Source organism: Gavia stellata, chromosome 4 (assembly GCF_030936135.1).
Source record: "Gavia stellata isolate bGavSte3 chromosome 4, bGavSte3.hap2, whole genome shotgun sequence".
NCBI classification, from domain to species: domain Eukaryota; kingdom Metazoa; phylum Chordata; class Aves; order Gaviiformes; family Gaviidae; genus Gavia; species Gavia stellata.
The window spans coordinates 63,851,920-63,871,882 of NC_082597.1; the positions used below are offsets into that span (position 1 = coordinate 63,851,920).

At 39.8% G+C, this 19,963-nt stretch overlaps 1 protein-coding gene across 1 annotated transcript in view; it reads left to right on the plus strand.

Annotated features, from left to right (window-relative positions):
* Window positions 1-18,720, plus strand: part of KIAA1549 (KIAA1549 ortholog) — a 147,283-nt gene extending 128,563 nt beyond the window's left edge. Inside the window, exons 13-20 of the mRNA XM_059816902.1 lie at window positions 925-1,130; window positions 2,882-3,105; window positions 4,208-4,352; window positions 5,991-6,224; window positions 7,249-7,301; window positions 11,164-11,309; window positions 13,168-13,322; window positions 18,466-18,720. Coding sequence (XP_059672885.1) covers window positions 925-1,130; window positions 2,882-3,105; window positions 4,208-4,352; window positions 5,991-6,224; window positions 7,249-7,301; window positions 11,164-11,309; window positions 13,168-13,322; window positions 18,466-18,720 — 1,418 coding nt within the window. The remainder of the gene's footprint in view (window positions 1-924; window positions 1,131-2,881; window positions 3,106-4,207; window positions 4,353-5,990; window positions 6,225-7,248; window positions 7,302-11,163; window positions 11,310-13,167; window positions 13,323-18,465) is intronic.
* Window positions 18,721-19,963: the final 1,243 nt, after the last annotated feature.

Genomic DNA, 19,963 nt, shown 5'->3' on the forward strand with positions numbered 1-19,963 from the left:
CATTGCTTATATTTCATGGTGAAAAGCAGTTTGAGAATTTGTGGCGTTACCATGTGGATAAGACAAAAGATTACTTTGCAAGTTTTCAATAGTTTTTGCAAGTCTAATCCACATAACAGTTCCTGTTGTATATCTAGCTCCAGCAAAAAAATACCTAAATATGTGCTTAACTGCAAACCACTGGGGTGATCCTGCAGATTTCAAATCTTTTGAGCGAGATGACCCATTTCTGTTGCAGTGATTAACTGTTGGCAGGACCAGGGCCACAACTTTCATGTGTATTGGTTTTCATAACGTCTTTTGCCGATTGTATTTGAGTTGATTTAACCTCTTCAACAAGTTACAACGTGGCAATATTTGTTCAGCTTGCTTATTACTATGTGTTTATCCTGTCACAGAGAAGAAAACAGTGCTTTAAAAGCTTTAGTCAGTAAAATGTCTGTAAAATTCTTTGTGTTTTGTTTGGATTTCTAAGGGGTGTTTTTTTTAGTGTGTATATCACTCCTATCACTTAAGAACTGCATTTTGCAGTGAGACATCTTTTATTGCTCTTTGAACCTCCATTTGAGGAATTTGGATTTCTTTTAGTACTGATAAGAGGAACCATTAGCAGTATGTACTTGAACAGCTTTTTATGGAGTAAAGTAGATTGAGATTTTGGGGGGTTGCAAATGCCAAGATTTACAGAAATAAAGAATGACAGCTCACCTTCTGGAAACATAATGGAAAAATGTTTATAATCTGCAAATCACTGGGTAAACTTGTTGTACACTAAATGTGAATCAGCTGGAAGGCCTATAGGGCAAATTAAACACAGATGGAAAACATGGCATAGTCTTGTAGCATAGCATCTGTAGAGCTTAACATTTGACTGAGATAAGCCTAGTAGCACTACTTTACTCTGTATTTGTTCCGGTGATTTAGGTCCTCCTCAGACCAGCAGTGGAAACGAGCAGCACTCCTCAGCCTCTATCTTTGAACATGTGGATAGGATGTCGCGTTCCTCAGATGCCAGCAGACGGGTCCCAAGCAAGATCCAGCTGATTGCTATGCAACCGATGGCAGCACCTCCAGTTCAGAACTCAGTGCTTTCTGATCGAGTAGCAGAGACCAACAAAATTAATAAAGAGGTATTTTTGAAGTGCTTTGCATGCTTGTGGAAGACTGTATGCCCAGCCAAAAGGAATATGAAAAGTATCCAGTTTCTTGTTATCAGGACTTCCTCTTTAGTTCCTGAGGAGCTGAATTTTGACAAGTTACGGGAATAATCCTGTTTCCGTCCAGAAGGATAATCTGACTTGTTTTTAAGAGATACCAAAACTTAAACACTGAGAGAGGAGCAAATCTGATGATCAGGATACCTTGTGTTACCATCCTTTTGCTAGTCAGCAGGACATGACTTACAAGAGTTGTGTTAATTGATGTGTGAGAATTGGAACATCTGGCCCACCTTGCTTTTCATTCTACATCATTCTTTTGACTTTTCAGCAACTCAGGATGTGGGTTATGCAAACAAGTTACCTCAAGACATTCTGGGGTGTGAATTTGCAGCACATTCATTGCTTCCAACTTCTGATGTGTTTATCTGACAGTAAAAGTACAGAAACTTCCTGCTTTCTCTGAGACTCAGGTTACTGTAAGCAGAATATGCGCATGCCTGGGGCATTAGGAGAGAAGGTAATGCGCTGTAAAACCACATCATACACTGCCTGATAGTACCATGTACCTGCATCCTGGTTTTGTACTGAGTGTTAGATGGCATCTTCTCATAATTCAGAGTGGAAGATTACTGGAACCTTTAACTGTGTTAAGATACTGTGTTTCTGAGTACCTTATGGAAGAGAGGTAAATACATGTATCTAGTATACATAGGCAAGAAGGGCTACAAAACAGAAATCTGATTATATGGGCAGAAGACATATAATTCTAACTATAAATGTAAAGAGTAAGTCTGGCTTATGTCCCTTTTGTGATTTTTTGGGGATTTTCATGAGAGAATACCCAAAAATCAATTTTTATTTGGTTTTTAATTTTCTGCTGCAGATGTGTTCCAGGACTAGTCCAGCACAGGCAGAGCAGTTGCTGCTACCTGATCTGGTACCCAAGTGTTTTCCCTTGATAAGAATTATTTCAGTGAATGTTGGGCCAGGACTTAAAAGTGCGGTGTTACGATAACTTTCCCCAGATGATGAGATGCACTCCAGGGAATTTGAAAAAAAGGTGGGAGAGGGGCATGAAAATTCAGCCTGCAAGAAGACATAGAGCTGATAACACCATGTTCACCTAGGGACCCAGGCCCTTGTATTGCTGCTACATTTCTGCATAGCTTATGGCAGCCTCTCGTGCTCAGCAGAGGCACCGAGTTATGAGCTCAATTAGCTCTTTAAGTTCTTGCTTCTTATGTGATGAAGGTCATTAAAGGGAATGGGTGAGAGTCATCAACACTATTGATCAAACGTATCTCTGTTTGACAAGCAAAGGTAGATATAGCCTGTACTGGTTAGTCTTATTTTTTCAGAGCAGTGTCACTTCTGGCAGATGGCAGGAGTTTTTTGTGTTCCTCCTGCCTGTTGTTAACAAAGTGCCACCTCTCTCTAATTGCACCTGCTGTGCTGGCAATCGTATTGTCTATGATAGCACATCTACTTGGGGAGACAATGGGGATACTGCAAAATTTCCAAGAAAGAGCATTTACAAATTGCGTGACTTGTTTTAATCCTTCAGAGATTTGGGGGAGGGAGGGGGAGGAAGGAAGGAGGGTCAGGCAGGGAGGAAAGGAGAGGTTTATGGAAAAGCAGCAAAAAGTTCTGTTTGCAAAAACTACAAATGAAAAACGCAGTTGTGTGTTGTTTTTTTTTGTATCCTCCCCTCCTTCTTTAAGATACAAACAGCCCTGAGGCATAAATCTGAGATTGAGCATCACCGCAATAAGATTCGTCTTCGTGCCAAGCGCAAAGGGCACTATGAATTTCCAGTGGTGGATGATGTGGTGGTGGTTGACTCCAAAGAACAGCACAGAATATATCGCAAGGCACAGATGCAGATTGACAAGATCTTGGACCCTGGAGGCAGTGTGCCTACTGTCTTCATAGAGCCCAGGAAGAGGTAGGATTTCAAAGATGGGAAAGAACAATTTTCTTTTAGAGTCAGTGTCCAAAGTACACCAAACCTGTACTTCTGAACTTAAAATCGTTTGGATCCCTAGTTTGAGTTGTTCTAAGCATTTTTTTTATTTCAGTATGTGCCAGTATGTTTTGTTTTCAAATTATTCTTTTACAAGTTCTCAGGGGTGAATTCTTGATAAAGAAACCTGAATGTATGAAAACTGTCTAAAAACAATTTAGTATTTGCTCTGTCACTTGTTTGAATAATTCTTTCGTGGTGTAGAGGAATCAAATTTCTAATATAAGCACTAAAGAAAGAAACACGGAAAATATAAACTGCTGGAAATAATATGTTTATAAAGGGAGGAAAAGACGCAAAATAAGGAAACCCTTGAACAACTTAGCATGAAGATTCTGAATTTTAAAGGCAAGTTCACAGATCAATGAGATAACCTTTTACATATTCCCTCCGGGTAATGAGGCATTTTGTCAGCCTCACAGATCTGCCTCCCTGGCATTACGTTTTCCAGAGGTCTTCCCTGGGCTTTGTTTAGGGTTTACGAATACTGGCGCTTTGTTCCTGGAGCTCTGGTAACCTGTGACTGCTTCCGCACTGGTAGAAAGCAGCTTTTCTCCAGCTACGTGGGTTCCTCAGCTGGTTTGCCTGGTAGGGTTAAACCCAACATGCCAAGTGCAAAGCCTTCTTGGCAGTGTGGTCTGTTCTGCTGCTGCAAACGTGTCAGACATTGGTCTGGGAGGTCTAGAGAGGCACTGGGGGAGGCTGAAGCACAGACAGCTTTGAAAGATTAATGTAGAAGAGAGGTGACACTGGAGAGAGTTTGAGGGAGGGACAGTTTGGAGAGCTGTCAATGACTGTTATTAGGAGAAGCTTGAGGAGAGAGATTCAAGGCTAACTAATTGGACTGGCATGAAAAACTGGGAAAGGGAAGAGAAACAGGGCTTGAGGCATGGATGACTTGGAGGGAATGAGCCAAGGAGTTCAACCTGGAGTGGGATGAGAAGAAAAAATGCAAAAATAAATGTGATTACCTTGTCTTGTTTGTTTATTCTCTCTCTCTGCTTTTTGTTTTCTTCCTGTTAAGTTCTCGTGCAAAACGTTCTCCCAAGCAGCGCCGTCGACATCAGATAAATGGTAGTCCTATTGATGCGGAAAAGGACAGGTTAATCACAACTGACAGTGATGGGACATACAAAAGGCCTCCAGGAGTCAATAACTCTGCATACATTGTATGTATGTCTCTTGCATGACAGGAGTGGTCTGGTAATTGTAATGATGGTTGTGACATGGGAGGTTTTTGGCCTTGTGACTGTGGTCTGTGTAGCTAATTTCAATCACATGTAGCTAGTGTGTAAATTAAAATGAAACAAGGATTTCATTGGCAGTCTGTCAGTATTAAGCAGTAAAATTCTGCCAAGTATTCCTTGGTAATAAAGAGGCCAAGAACCAAAACCATGTTTTCATTAATGCCACTGTATTATGCACATGAAAGTGTGCTGGGCATGTTCCACAATATGTTGAACATAGTTTCACTCTAGTCCAATTTGCTGGATGTTATATATTCATATGTTACAGAAAATTTCATCCTTTGCTGTCACAGAGTGGAAGACTCAGATCCTTTCATGAGAAATTTTCACATCTTTAAAATGTGGAAATTAGTAATTAATGAAAGAGAAATATGTCTTTGTACTGCGGTAACAATGTCTTGAAAATTAATTTTGTTTCCTGTCTAAAAAAGGCAAAGACACTGGAGAATGCTTCTGTTCAATCATACCCATGTCACAAACTGTATTTAGGCATCTTTAACCACTTCTAAGCAGACTTCCCTAAGCCTAACGCCAATATTGGAAACCCCTGGACAGTTTTCATCTTGAAAGATGTTTTAATAATTTTAAGAATTTCATCATTAGCTGCATATGCAGTCAAGTGACTACAATGTCGATTTCTGCGGTTTCCCTCTGCCTTCAAACAAGAGTGTGATGATTTTAATGTCATGCTGCAGCAGAATGAATTATCATCTGAAGCTGTTTAATTAAGACGTGTCACACAGCAAGCTTAGCCCCTTTGGCATCTGTAGTGAGACAGTACTCAGAATGCTAAGTTCCTGATGAAGTAGAGGAGGCTTTTGCATCTTGATGACTTGATTTTGCAGTCTGCATGCAGTGGTAAGAATGAGCTTTGGTATTAAGTCTGCTGCTGCAAAGCTCATTTAATTTCCTGTTACTGATGAAGAATAAGCCCATGTGGTAAGATCCCAGGGAGTAATTGCAATGCATGCCTCGGGTATTGCTGCTATGAAGCACTTACATGAATCCCATTCAGGTGATGCACCCAAATTCATCTTCCATGCAGCTAACCACTTCGTTACTTAACAGCTCCCTTTGTGTGTTTTTGTAGGAGGTAATAATTGTTTAATATTAGTGCTGATGTGGTCAGTTGTAAGCTAAAGACTGAATTAATTTCTTGGAACTGCAGAAGCTGCAGAGAAGTCAAAGATGTAGCCAGAGCTGATTGTCTTTTTCTGGGTGGAGTAAACGTTCTCTGCATGACTTCGTTACATGCTTGCAAACCACAAGGTTTCTGTTATAGCTGAGTAACTCCTGCACAAAGCTCCACTGCCTTACCTGAGATCAGAGTGTTTCAGATGATACTGAATGAAGTATTTGAACAGCTGGTGTCATGTATGTGCATGCAGAAGTGGGGAGGGTAAGGGGCAGGTTTTGTCCAACACCAGCACTTGTGCCATTTATCTGATTGTGGTTCTGGCAAAGAAAATGTTGCTCAGACTTAAGGCCCACAGGGGCTTGGAAGCTGGCTGCTTAGATCTTCTTTCTGGCTGCCCTTCACCTTCTTTCTGTTTCCTCCAGTCTGATCCAGACTTGCCTCCTGAACCTCAGACATCATCTTCAGCTGATCTGGGGAAGTTCCCCGGCTTGCCTTCCCACCCAGTCTCTCAGTACATCCCACCGCAGCCATCCATTGAAGAGGCTCGGCAAACCATGCACTCGCTGCTGGATGATGCTTTTGCGCTGGTGGCTCCCAGCAGCCAAGCAGCCAATTCCACGGCCGTCACGCCACCCGGGGTCTCTGCAGGACAGCCGGTAAACAACACTCCTGCTCGAGCAGGGAGGGAAACCACATGCACCCAGTGGGGATCACCTTATGGTCCACCTCAGGCAGTAAACAACCCATTTAATGTGAGTGATGCAATTTAAAAGGCTTTTCTGGGCAGGTAGTTAGCACCAGTTGAGCCATGGTCACTGTTATTGTGCCCTTGCTCTCAGCACTTATCACAAATTTGGAACAGTTTCTGGAACTGGGAGAATTCAGAAATGACCATCACAAGATGGTGAACTTGCTTTTTAAGCTGTTTGGATTCTTTTCCCTGTTCCCATCCCAACCACAAGAGAAGACAGGAGTTCTCCTCCTTTAGGGTAACTTTTCTGTTCTTCTTAGTTATGATCTTTCACAGATCAGTCTTGTTGTGTCCAGGAGTAAAACTTTATCTTTTTAAAATATATGTTCTAGTTCGGATTTTGACAATGAAAAAAGAATGTGTTGGGCTTAGGTCACATTTTTCAGCAGGGCATCCAAATGCTTTCAGGAGGTGAGGGATAGGGAAGCAGTATTTCTATGTATGATTTTTTTGTGTTTTATGGAGCACTGAGAGACATGGATAATCTTTTAGGTCATCTCGAGTTCCACAACAATTCAGTAGAAGTTTCATAATACCATTGGACTGTTGAGTCTGAGCCCCATGGTCTCTCTGCTGCATGCAGTCTGATGCTGGTTGAGGTATAAATGCAAAGCTTGGTTTTGCTGAAAGTTTTAAGCTAAGTAGACAGTGGAGCAGCCCTTGAACTTCTGCAAGTGAGACGAAGTGTTTTTGAAAGGTTTTTAAGTTAAGTAAGGACTGAACAGACAGAAGAGACCGCTAGCCCACTATAGCAGTGATTCCCATATCTTTTTGTACTGTTGGGTTTGTAAAACTAAGCTCTTATGGTTGCAATCAAGTCACACATTACAGGCCTAGTGATCTCTGCCATTCATCACTTAAAAGGCTGACAGTGGGCTTCCCAGGGTATGCATTTTGATTTTAATTTGGTTTTTTTCTTCTTCTGACAGAGATACATGGAATTTGGAATGACTCCACCAACAGCACCAGGTCTCCTACCAAGGTAGCTTTTCACTGACAGAATTATCATTTATTATTTTCCTTGCAATTCCTCCAGAGTTCTTACTGGCACTGGTATATTATTATGCAAAGTACTGTATAAATGAGAGGTACAAGAGTCCAGATCCAGCCTGTGTAATTTATTTATGTAGCATGAATGACATATGCACGCTGTATGGAATCCAAGCCTCCATTTAAAAGAAATGTGTTTCTTGCCCTTTGGCTATAGAAATATCCTTCCAAATACTGAGTAAGCCACTGAGTTTCAGCTTTTAGAGAGCCTGAAACAGTTACTCAGATGCATGTAATTCTCCCAATACTTTTGCTTTCATCTTGTTTCTGTAGCCTCAGGGCAACACTCACTTGCAAAAGCTTGCAGATGATTAACAGATTCATTCTATTTTTAGCCAAGTTGAGAACAAATTACAGACCATGGTGACCCTCATAGAGAAAGTCTGCCTTGCAGGCCTATTATTATAAAATCAGGGGAAGAACAAATTTTACATATTCTCTTGGCCTTGCTGTGGGAGAATCAAGTAAAGAGAAGAAAACAGTTGTCCAGGTGACTGTTAATTCCACGTTTAGTGTCCATTTTAACTACACATTAAGTTAAACTTAACAAGTTGGACTCTTGAGTCATGGTACTTACTGTGGTCAGATTGTCTCGCCCTCTCTAAGCTGCTGCAGCCAAGGTGGTAAAAAGGTGGCCTCATGCTGCTCTCTCATTACCTTCTTAGAGTTCACCATGTGAGATAAAAATCCCACTGGTATCAGTGTCATTCATTAGATTTCACCTGAAGTCTTCACTGCCTTGGAAACTTGATGGTAAAATGGGTATGCAGAGCTTTCCTTTATCCATTGTTCTGCAACCTGATTTTGAAAGGACCAACTAGAAAAGGAGGAGTCTCTAAGCACATTTTCTTACTTACGTCATGGTTGAAGGTGACAGTTTCAGTTCAGAGCATATGTGAAATGGCATACAATATGACATGCAGTGTATTTTTTGTAATTTAGGTTACCTTGAAGATTATGAGCCTTAAGACTGCCAACAGAAAGCATAACCAGTTGTTTGTTATTGAGGATTTTCTCTTTGGCCTGTTACGCATTCAGGGAAAATGTGATAAATTAAGAAAGTGCTGTAACCCATGTTAATATACCTGAGCAAGATAGCATCTTTGCAACATATTTTTTGTTGAAAAGTTTATCAACCTTTGGAATAGACACTCTGGATTTCTGTAAGTTACAAATTAATGGCATCGTTATTAATAGTTCAAATGCTGGCTCTGCCAGTGCTGGCAAATTAAGCTAACAATCTGCAAGGTCTTTGGCCTTAACAGTAAGAATCCCTTTTCATTAAAATAGAGGGTTTCCTAAAGCTTGGTCAATAAAAAACAAGGAAGGAATTGTCATGGTTGTGGAGTAGGGGTTATACTCAAATTCAGAAGATAATGATAAATTGTTAGAGACAGGGCACCAATTAAAGGAAGGAAAAATAACCTGAGGTCAGTATGATTAGGTGCCATGTATCCATGTCATAGTCCATTGGCTTAAATATCCAATGCACGGAATAACAGTTGGGTGACCAACCGTACTGTTCCCGTCTCTGTACAAATGCAGTCAGCATCTAATGGGGTGGAACCAACATCGGTAAAAAAAAAAAATTAAATGTAAAAGACCTAGGTCACATAACAGCTAGGCAAACATAAAGGCACAATGAACAGCTTTTACCAGAAAATGAATATTGCATCATACAGCAGAGAGAGAGATACTTAGCTGTAGTGGATTAGCGGTGTAAAATTTATTTTGGGGGTGATATCTCCCCACTTAATTAAATAACTGGACAGTAATAATTTTTTTGAATGTGCAAAGATAAATTCAAGGCTGGGTCTCAGTCTGGAAATAGCAAGGAGCACTAAAAAGCTCATATGATACAGATTCAGAGCTGTATCCCATTTTTATATTCTTCTGTTGATCTCTGACTTTAAAGAGTGGCTATATCTATCTATTATAAAGAAGATTGATAAGAGAGGGTAATGGGTTATTAAACATGCACCTTTCAAGTACAAACCCATCAGCAATAAAGGATATACTTCCAGTCCTCTGAGAAATTGGCACAAAAATAATACATTTGCAGTAATGTTGAGAAAATGTTTTCTTTAGAAAACATCAAAAAATTGTAGTTATCTATCAGCTACAAGATTCCAGCTCAGCATTGCAGGTGTAAAGGGCCAGATGATCACATGATTTACTGGCTACTGTGATTAACGTAACAGAAGTGACATTGTTAAACATTACCTACCCATTCAGGCATTTATTTTACCTAGCTTGTAAGTCTGGTTGGAAATGGTTTCCTCTGGATCTCATGAGTGGACAGGTGGGATTGTATGCAAGGGAGCTGGGGAAATTCTGGTACTTCCACAATGGGATTGTTGCAGCTTGAACTTCTTACACCTCCTCCATTGAATACTATATGCCAAGTAGCTAGTACTTTAATTTACTTGTTTGTGCTTTATTAGGCTCTTATTTGGTTTTATCAGGCTATTTATTATGAGGTCAGCTTTCTTTGCTATCTGGCTGTCATACAAAGGTGGTTAGTTTTCCAAATAAACCACAAATCAAGAATAGTTTGAATTAGATGCAGTCACAGGATTTTCCTGTAAAACAAACAGGTGTAAAACTGAGGTCTTGAGGAACAGGATAGGTTGCAGTCCATAGCCTAGAAGGGCTTAGATGCCATTATGGTAAAAGGCATATAAAACTTGTCCCTAGTCCTCACTTTGTATAATTTCATGTGCCTGACTTAGGATGTTTGTCTCACTTTGCTTCCTTTATACTCACCAGTGAGAGGCTCCTGCAGAAAATGATTTAGTGAACCTAATCTTTTGCTTTGAGTGCCTCTTGAGGAGTGTGTCTCTCTTCTTTGATCATACCTGGAGTCTAAGAGAGACTAGCCTAGTACCCTGAGCACCTGAAGTTTGGGCATCCATACCTCCACCGTATTGGCAGGAATCAATAATCCTTGAAAACTCAGCTGCCATCAGTCTTCTAAAATACAATCTCTCTGTGCCAGGGTTAAGATAGGTTAATAGGAAGCATAGGAAAAGCAGCATTTCCATCTCCTTCTCTATTCCTGTTCTGTGAATGAATTATAGGGTTTCTTTCACAGGCCATTACCTTGGCACAATTAATGAAGTTAGATTGATGACAGTTTCTGTTGTTAACTCTTTTCAGTGTATATATATAACAACAACTACCAGCACTAGCCTGAATTACAGGAAAAATTCATTTTAGTATACATCGCATCTCTTCATATGTGCTAATGACAGCTTTGAGTAGTTTGAATCTTAAAGAGCAAAGTTTTTAAAATTTCCTGAAAAATTATCAGAATGCTTGATGAAATAATAATTGTTCATGAAATACACATGTAATGCAGTTTGTATGGTTTGATTTAGACCAAAACTGTGTGCCCAGAAACTCTTGAGTAAGAGTCAGATTTGTTGCTAAGGTAAGCAGCTACATCACTACTGAAGTCTTTTTAATTTATTTATTTATTTTTTAATTCATTGAGGATGAATTTTTCCCCACGGGGAAAACAAGGTCTGTGGACTTTTTTCTCTGCATTGGGAGACTGCAACATGTGAAAACACTTGTGTGATATTTTGTTAGAGTTTCTAACTCCTATTCCTGTGCAGTGCAGGTCATGAAGGAGGTATATATTCCTCCGATGTAATTATTTTCTTTAACATTTGAAGTTAAAATGTACATTAAAAGGCATCATAAAGAGTTGTTGTACGAGGTACACCTGCATTACTGCTTCTAATTAGACAATTCACTTATTGTAATCTTGAGTCCTTACTTTTCCACAGGCAGAACTTTGGGCCAGGTTTTCTTCAACCTGCAGAGTTAATGCACCCAGACCAGCAGCCACCTGACGTTCAGTATTCCTCCAGAGGGATATACTCAGAGGAAATGCCATCAGTGGCACGGCCACGACCAGTTGGAAGCACTGCAGGTAAACGTCACTTAAGCTAAATATGCGCTAAAATAACTGATCCTTTTCCATATCTACTTTTACATTGAGGTCACCATTAAGACGTCATTCTCCTTCAGCTACTACTCTTGAAATATGGTCCTTGCCTTCACTGCCAAAAAGAAGTGATCACAAAGTGAGGTTAACTTTACATCCATAGGACCTTGCAGAAAAAGGCAGTGATTTGCCACCTTTTTAGTACCTTACATGTATTGGTTATCACACAGTATATTTTCCAAAAAACCCATTCTCTAAGAATGGAAAATTACTTAATTGTCTTGGAGAATACAGTGTATGCTAACTTTCCACTGCCAACTATTTCTTTTGTGCTAAATGAGCTAGCTGATGCGTCCCAAATCAGCCTGCTAAGTAACAATTTTTTTAATACTTTTCTGCATCTTTATTTCTCATTTCTCTTCCTAGAAATGTATGCATAAAAGCAGGATCTTTTAGCTTCTGCTGATATTATCTATTGCTGCTGTCCCACATGAAATAATCTTCCCTGATTTGGTTGTGAGAATTTCCACAGCACTCATCAGTGCTATCATGAATAAGATTCTAACATCACATGGCAATTAAGCAGCAAACACCGATTCTAAGTATAAAATATTCTATTCTTATGCAAATGCCACAGTCAGTTTTCTCCCAGAGAAATGTTTTCTTCCTGGGCAGTTGAAAAGGACTGGAAATATGATCATATAGTCATGTCAGAGTCCTAGTTTTGATAGCTGCTATCATCTCCCTGTAAATGTTAAACGAACGAGAATGACAGGGATGTGGTGACTGTTACAGTTTAATGTTACAGTTTATTGTCTGATTCACACTATTCTCTAAATGTTCATGTATATTCTGCTTTAAAGTTTGGAGGCAATTCAGATGATTAGTTCCTGTCCTTCAACATAATTACATGCAAATACCAAACTTCTCAAATAGTGGGTTTTTTGAGGGGAAAATATGAGAGTGACCTAACTGTCCATCATGTAAATAACACTGTTGTTTTTGTCTTTTCCTTCCTTTTTGTACATACACACACAGAGTTTTCTCTTAGGTATCTGTGGGTTTATTAAATGTGGTTTATTTCTAATGAATAATATAGTAATAAAATAAATTTTGTTTCTCTGTGGGAGGAAATTCAGGAAAAAGGAAAGCTGACATGTTGTTACATGTCTCTTGCAATTAATGGTGGTGACTATCTTTGCATGTGTTTGAAAGCAGCGGCAGGGGAGGGAAGGGAAAGGAGAAAGGAGGAAGTTAGCATTCAGGCTGAAAGGAGATACAGTGTGTTCTGACCTTCTTCTTAGTCATTGACAGCATCGTTTAATATTTAACCACAAAGTAAAGCCGAAAGAACCATACTTTTACATAGTCACATATTTTATTCTTCTGAGAGATAGAATAGAAAGCAGTCTGGAGACTTAGGGTCTTGCCAGTGTGATGCAAATAAGGTGTACCACAGAAGTAAATGTCTTCTCTTTGCTGCTAAGTAATTTACATGAAAGCGTTGCCAGGGCTTTCAGTAAAGGCTGTTTGGAAAGGGCTGGCATATTTTTGCAATGAAGTATAGTCCATGTCTGAGATGCATGTATCCCAACCTCTTCTTTCAGTGCAGTGTCTGTCAATGAAAAGCATCACACTCAAATGAACTGCACAAAATGCACATAACTTTTCCTTCTTTATGCTACACTGACAGCATTCTTTCTGCTGATTTTTTATTAATTGCAGAGAAACAGAGCTCCACTTTCTTCTTGTCTCCTGCGTCCAACAAAGTTTTATGTTGTCATTTGTCTGCCCTACAAACTTGACTGTGTATAAAGATGAAAAAACAATATTTGCTTTTAAGGTTCTCAGATACAGCACCTCACTCAGGTGGGAATTGCTAGCAGGATCGGAGGTCAACAAGTGGAGATCCCCTCAGGCAGAGCAGGGCATGGCCAGCCGGGGGGGCCAGGGTGGCCCCAGTACCGTGGAGAGGATGAATATGCTAGGCGAGATGCAGTGAGTACTGTGTTACACATTTGCATAGTTTCCAAAGTAGTGATATGTTCGGGTATTTTTTTTCCTGCATTGCTGTTTGGAACCTTTCCCCCTGGAATACTTTCAGTTGCTTCTCTGACATTCTTTGCTTTGCTCTTCAAACCCTTGTTAGCTCTTCTAACTTTTGCTTGCTGTTCTTTTACCCTTGCTTCTCTCTAACTGCTTTCTCTCACTTTATCCTAACCTTTTTTTTTCCTCATTTGAGGCCTTCACCCATTAATTGCAGTTCACCCAGTTCTGCTTTTGAGCTCCAGCAGAGGTGGATACTGCTTTCCATTTTCTTCTTTGAAATATGCCTCTGTATTTTGACATCATTGTAAGTAGAAAACATTGAATTAAATTGTCCCAGACTACTGTCCTACCTTGGTATAGTTCTTTTGTCTTCTGTATCAGTGCTCAACAGCAGGAGTCAGGGCAACAGAATAAGGTACATACTTGCACATAACAGTAGAGGTGTTTCTAAACAAGTTATTTTCCTAGCCTCAGTCAGCAGGATGTGGTAAATTAGTATGTATTCGTTTACTGGTGTTGCCTAGGCAGTCGTCATGATTTCGTGTTCTTAGCACGGGTGCTTCTAGAGGTTGATGTTTCTGACTGAACCAGATGCGTGAGGTTGAAGATAATATATGGCCTTTCCAGGAGAGATACAGTTGCCTGCTACCAGTCCGTGTTTTGATGTACTTGCATCCTGAAGCAGACTGACCTGTGACAGCTTTATTATATTACTCTTGAGGACAACAGCTTTATGCTCCTTCTTTTGCTCCTTTGCTTAAACTATCATTTTTCTAGTTTCTTCCTTGGGGAAGGAAGGAAGGATCTCCTCCTTTTGCATACTTAGGGCAGTGTGTGTTCACACTACTTGAAGTTGCTTTGCAGTATTTCATGGTCTTGAAATGGCTTTGCAGAAAGGGAATGCAACAGGATGGGCCTCGTCTTTAGATTTTGGTGAAACTGAGCTGCCACCTCTCCAAATGAACTTGAGAGGAGCAGCATAAAGCTTTTGAGAACTGAGCATACTAGAGACAAACTCTACTGATACGATTAAAAAATTTTAACTGTCAAAGCTTGAAAGATTTATTTGCCTAATTGAACTTGCTATCTGTGCTTGGAACTGTGGTATTTGAGTACAAGAACATCATAATTTCAGTTTACACCTAGAAGAGCACTTGCATGAGAGATCTTAGTGTCTCTCCTGTTCCATTTTCAGAGGCATGTCTAGGTTACCATTCATTGCCCCTTATCATTTGTCTTTCTTTTCTGAAAATGACTTTTCTTTTCTAGATCTGTGAGCCTTTCTCTTCTGTCCCTCAAGTGCATGTTCAGCCATTACTTTCTTAATATTTTATTACTTGAATTGCTAACATACTACTGAAAATTCGGATACAGACCCATTATCTGAGATGCTATGCAAACAGTTGGTTTTGACATCAGTTACCTTCACAGCTTTCAAAGATTCATGCCCCAATACAATATGATATGGTTGCAGTTTGCACCTTCAGTCACCATTTCAGATGGGTACATATCACCTCAGTCCAGGTTGACTTTCTTTTAATTAAATCAGAGTTGAAACACTTCCTCTGCTTTGACAGAACTTTTTGCTCACTGGCTGCTGCAGTTCGTATGTTACTGCAATGGGGGTTTTTTTCAGTTTGTTTTTTTTAAAAAAAAAGCAAAAGGAGATCATGGACTAAAACTATCTGAGTGTCATTTAGTAGTAGAAGAGCTCACTTAGTGCCTGCACTTTCCTTTTCCTGTGAGGAATGCTTTCTTTTTTTGCAAAGGATTATTCCCATTTTAAAAAAAAGCATTATTAGGTGAGCCCTAGTCTTGTATTTTTCTGTAGTTAAATAATTACCTTCAGAGTTTGGATTCCTTCACTATGACAGAGCTCTAAATTTGTCTTTTCTCCTTTTGGAAAGGAGGATTTACTTAATGACAGTCATGTTCCTTATGGTGTAGTATTCAGCTGATCCTTTGCAAACTGTCTTGCTGTTCCCTCATTCTGAGGAAGTTTCTAAAATTAAACTCTGCATTTAGGAAGATTAGATCTAGAGCACTCTTCTCAGCCGCAAACTCAAGAGGGATCTGCATTTGTGTTCCTGCAATGGCCCTTTTCCTCACAGTATCCTCACCTATTACTCCTGCAGTGAACACCTGATTTTTCCACTGGAATATGACCTCTCACTTGTATCTCCTGACCCAAATCCAAGGTGCTGGTTACCATCAATTCACCTTAATTCTACATCTAGAAGGCCTAGGCAACCAGGGTAATTACAGCATTTCCTTAGCTGACACAAACTACAATAATGAGCAAGTGGTCATTTGAGCAGCAGAACAAATGAAGCCTGGTTTCTTACAGATGCGTGTAGTGTCTTGCATATCTGCCTCCCTGCCACCATCTGCCGTCACCTCCTATCAGTCTACAATCCCCTATAGCTCTCCACTGTTCTCCCAAGTCTTCTCCAAGTTTCCAGTGTTTCCCCCAAGCCACCCTTATCCTTTTACTCTATTTTTGTACTCTGGCCACCCACCGTAGTGTCTCTAAACCATCTCACCATACTTCAGTTTGTCTCTCATGTCCCCTAGCTATCCCCTGTGAGATACATGCTGGCTGACAGGTCCAGCTGAACACAGCCTAACCTGGTGTTTCTGCCTCTCGGGAGCAGAGTCAATGATAGCACAAATCAGGTTATGTCTAATTAGCTACCTATTTTTGTGAATTTTCTAATATGTATCTGTTCATACATATATACACGCACACACACACGTGTATGTGTGTGTATATATTTATACATCCAATTCAGTTGAAACTGGCCACAGAGTTCAACAGTTATTAAATGGAGATTAACAAATCCACAATGTGATCTTATAAATCTTCATTCCTTAAGAAGGAAGATTCAGTAAAGATATTTTTGTCAATTATTTTATACTGCTGTTAATGATACAGAAGTTTCTATATAAAAAATATAATTTATAGATACTATATAAAACTATATATTGTTACATATATAATATTATATAATATATTGATGTGTATTTCTTTTAGTAAAGAAATTTAAAAGTCAAAAAAAAAAAACCAAAACAGCAAAAATTCTTCCAACCTTTTCACTCTCCTTATTTTGCTGTTGCAGCTTAGTATAGGTTAGGTTTCTAAACCAATCTGGTTTTGAAAGTTCTCAAGCCTGTTTAATTCTGATGTTATGTATGAGAACACAGAAATACACACTTTCATTTTTCTGAGATATTTAAGAAAACTTTGATAGCCTTAATGTTAAAAAACAGCCGCTGCAGTCATCAGATGTTTTTCCTAACTTCCCTTAAGAAACCATTCTTATGGTGTTAATTCAGTGCAGTATGAGATAGGAGCTGAATCACGTAATGTGTTTTAATGTGAAAGTAACCCGAACATAATTTAGGTTGCTCTTAAGACTCATGTGTCAAGGCATGTTTGCTTTTAATATTTTATGTCATCTCTTCTCTATAAACCCACAGAGTACTTGTCAGGTTTGCTAACTCTAAACCGCACGTATGAATTAGTTTCAGGTTTCACTGCCAAATGAATAATTCTGAACAATCAAGAGACCCATTCGTTCCTGTCTGATACTAAAATCACCTCCCTTTTATAAGAAGATAGGATGTTACTTGGAAAACCTTCTTTACCTATCATTCTTCTATTAAAGCCTCTTTTCCTCTTAATCTCTCTCCCCAAATTAGCTGTAAATTATCAGTGCTGTACATGAGCTGTGCAAGAGAGTCAGAATCTACTTAATACAAAATGCCTTAGATTTTATTCATTTGTATTATGAGAGATGTTAAGGAACATATTCTCGTGCATTTTTGTGTTCCACGCATGCTGCTGCCAGTCACTCTAGGTCCCCCATATCCTTCCCAGGCTCTGCTTTGTAATCCCTTCCATTCCCCTCCCCCTCACCCCCACATCCTCTTCTAGCTGACCTTGCTGTCCTTTCTTCCCTCATCAGATTGCTCTCTCTGCTACTACTTAAGGTTTATCCACAGAGAAAGATAGCGCTCACTATATCATAACTGTGATCTGACCGTGCTGCAGCTAGCTGCTCCGCATCCCCAGCGCAGACCCTTTGAAAGGGGATTATGCTGCTTTGGTCCCAGTTGTGCATTCAGCAGGGTGTGTTCAAGTTCTTTGTGTCCCGTGTTCTCTTCTGGCTGTCTCTCAGCCTTCAGCAATACGAGGCAAGAGGAAACACTTGCTTAAGGGATGTCAGCCAGAATATAGATTTTCGAGATGTACCTCATTTGTGTCCATACTGGAAGTCAGTGCAGTCACCTCGTGTAAATTCATGCTTTGTTTTAGCGTAAGCAGATTTTTTTTTTTCCAGATAGACAAGCCCATAAACTCAGGCTTCTGTTTTGTTTCTCTCTTGTTTTGTTAGAAAATGTATGTTACTGAACAAATGCAGAATTAACCCCTTTCTACCTTGAAACAATGATTGTCCCTAAACTGGGATAGTGTTTCTCAGATACGTAAAACAGCTGTTGAGTACAGAAAAATCTAATCTTTCCAATCTGAATAATTTTCTTCTGCTGCTTCTTCTGTTGAGCATGTTTTCTTGGGCACTGGTCAGTCACAGGGTCCTCACAAGTGTACAGTCTGAACAGGCAAGCCAGGCAGAGAAGGGGAAGGTTAAAGTAGTAGTATCTCTATTTATAGCTAGCATGGAGAAACGACAACTGGGAAGAGAGTGATTTGCCTGTTATCTTTTAGGAAGTTGATGGAAAGGCAAGGAAAGAGAAGCCAATTCTGTTGACTTCCAGTTCTGTGGTTTTACTTCGCACCTCCTTCCACTTCAGTATATAAGTATACCATAGATTAGAAAGGGGGTCAGACATTTTATCGGATGCTCAAAGAGATTTTGAAAATCCCTGAACTTGAGGCAGTCCAGCAATTTTGTGTACACTTGTGCTCTGTAAGAGGAATCACTCATTCATACAACAGAAGAACAGTGGCAGCTGATAGAAGCATCTCCATGCTGCTTTCCCTCTGTTCTTTGCCTTTTTGCTTTCTTGTCTTTTCTGCAATTATCATGTCTGTTCAAAAAGTACAATAATGCTTTCTGCCTTTTTCCAGATGCATATGCATGGACACCAAGAATATTCCTCCTCACCAGTATTCCAGATGCCGAGGACTTCAGCCAGGCAGCCTTCGGCACCCCCTGCTCAGCTTCCACACAACAGCCTTCAGGGCCAGGGCCTTTGCTACACCACCAGTTCCACTGAGGACCTCCAGCCAGGTCACTCCTCAGCCTCTCTTATCAAAGCAATTAGAGAAGAACTTCTACGACTTTCTCAGAAACAGACAGCAGTGCAGAACTTCCATAGCTGATTTAGCATTCCCTTGCAAATCTGCCAGGTATCTGCTTCCTATGGAAGCAAGGACTTAGATGAAATCAGCAATGTTGTTCTCTCAAAAGAATGAACTTTCACAGCTCTGTTGACAATGCTCTGGAAGAAATGAAAAAGGCAGCAAAATGAGGACAGTAAGGAGAGATGGGGGACGAACAGCGAAAATCACCAGTGTCATCACAAGTAATATTAATTAATCTGCTAATATTACGGTGCTCCTCTTCTCTCCCTACCCTCATTCAGCCTAACAAATAAAACCTTAGGTCAAGAAGTCAACACTCCAGCAACAAAAAAATCACAGGAACAAACTCCAAGTATAATAGACTCCTTTTTCTAAAGAAGTAGGTGAAGGTTTGAATAAGCTGAGATGACATTTTGCAAGAGATTACAAGTATTCTGATCTCTCCAGTGCTTATGGGGAACTGGTTTGTGTTGCTGTTCTGCAAGATTACAAACTGTATCAGCTTAAGGGTGTTGAAGGTGTGGTGCCACGTAAGAATCACTTTGATTGTCAGGAACAATGGGATTACTTACAATAAAAGTCTTTATGAGCTACTTGTAACAAACTGGAACAATAATTGTTATAGCTCTGTGCTTCGGAATGGAGCTACCCTCTGCACTCTTCCTTGTTTTCCTTCTGGTGCTGAAGCGTCAAGTGTTCCTTCATCTTCAATGTTTGCGAAGTGAAACATTGGCCTTGTATAACTAAGAAAATATCTGTAGACTCATTCAGGCTGGAAAAACAAAGCAAAGCATCTAAACAGAAAGGGCTTGGTGTTTATTTTGTTTAAAAATTATTGAAAACTGGGAGAGGAGTACTCAGCCACAGTTGAATTTGGGGAAATGTGTATGTGTATCTTTAAAAAATACATTTACATACTATATGCTCTTGCAAGACCAGCGATAAAATATTGCCACTCCATAGTTTGCTTTGTGGAGAAAAACCAATCCTGTCTGACTGGTACAGGGTCACCAGCATTAGGTTATAAATTGATGTCCTAAATCATTGCTTATGTTTGGATCTGAATGATTTTAGTGGAAGTCAGTGACAGTTTAGAGCATTAACATAGGCTTAGATTTGCGGTTTTGAGACAATTTCTATATTTATACTTGTTTCCACTGTCCCTTTGGACAAAGAGTAAGCATTATCCCCATGGTAAGAATGGTATGTACCATGGAACTGTTTGTTGCTGTTTTTTCCAGAGTTTTAATTTAATATTAGC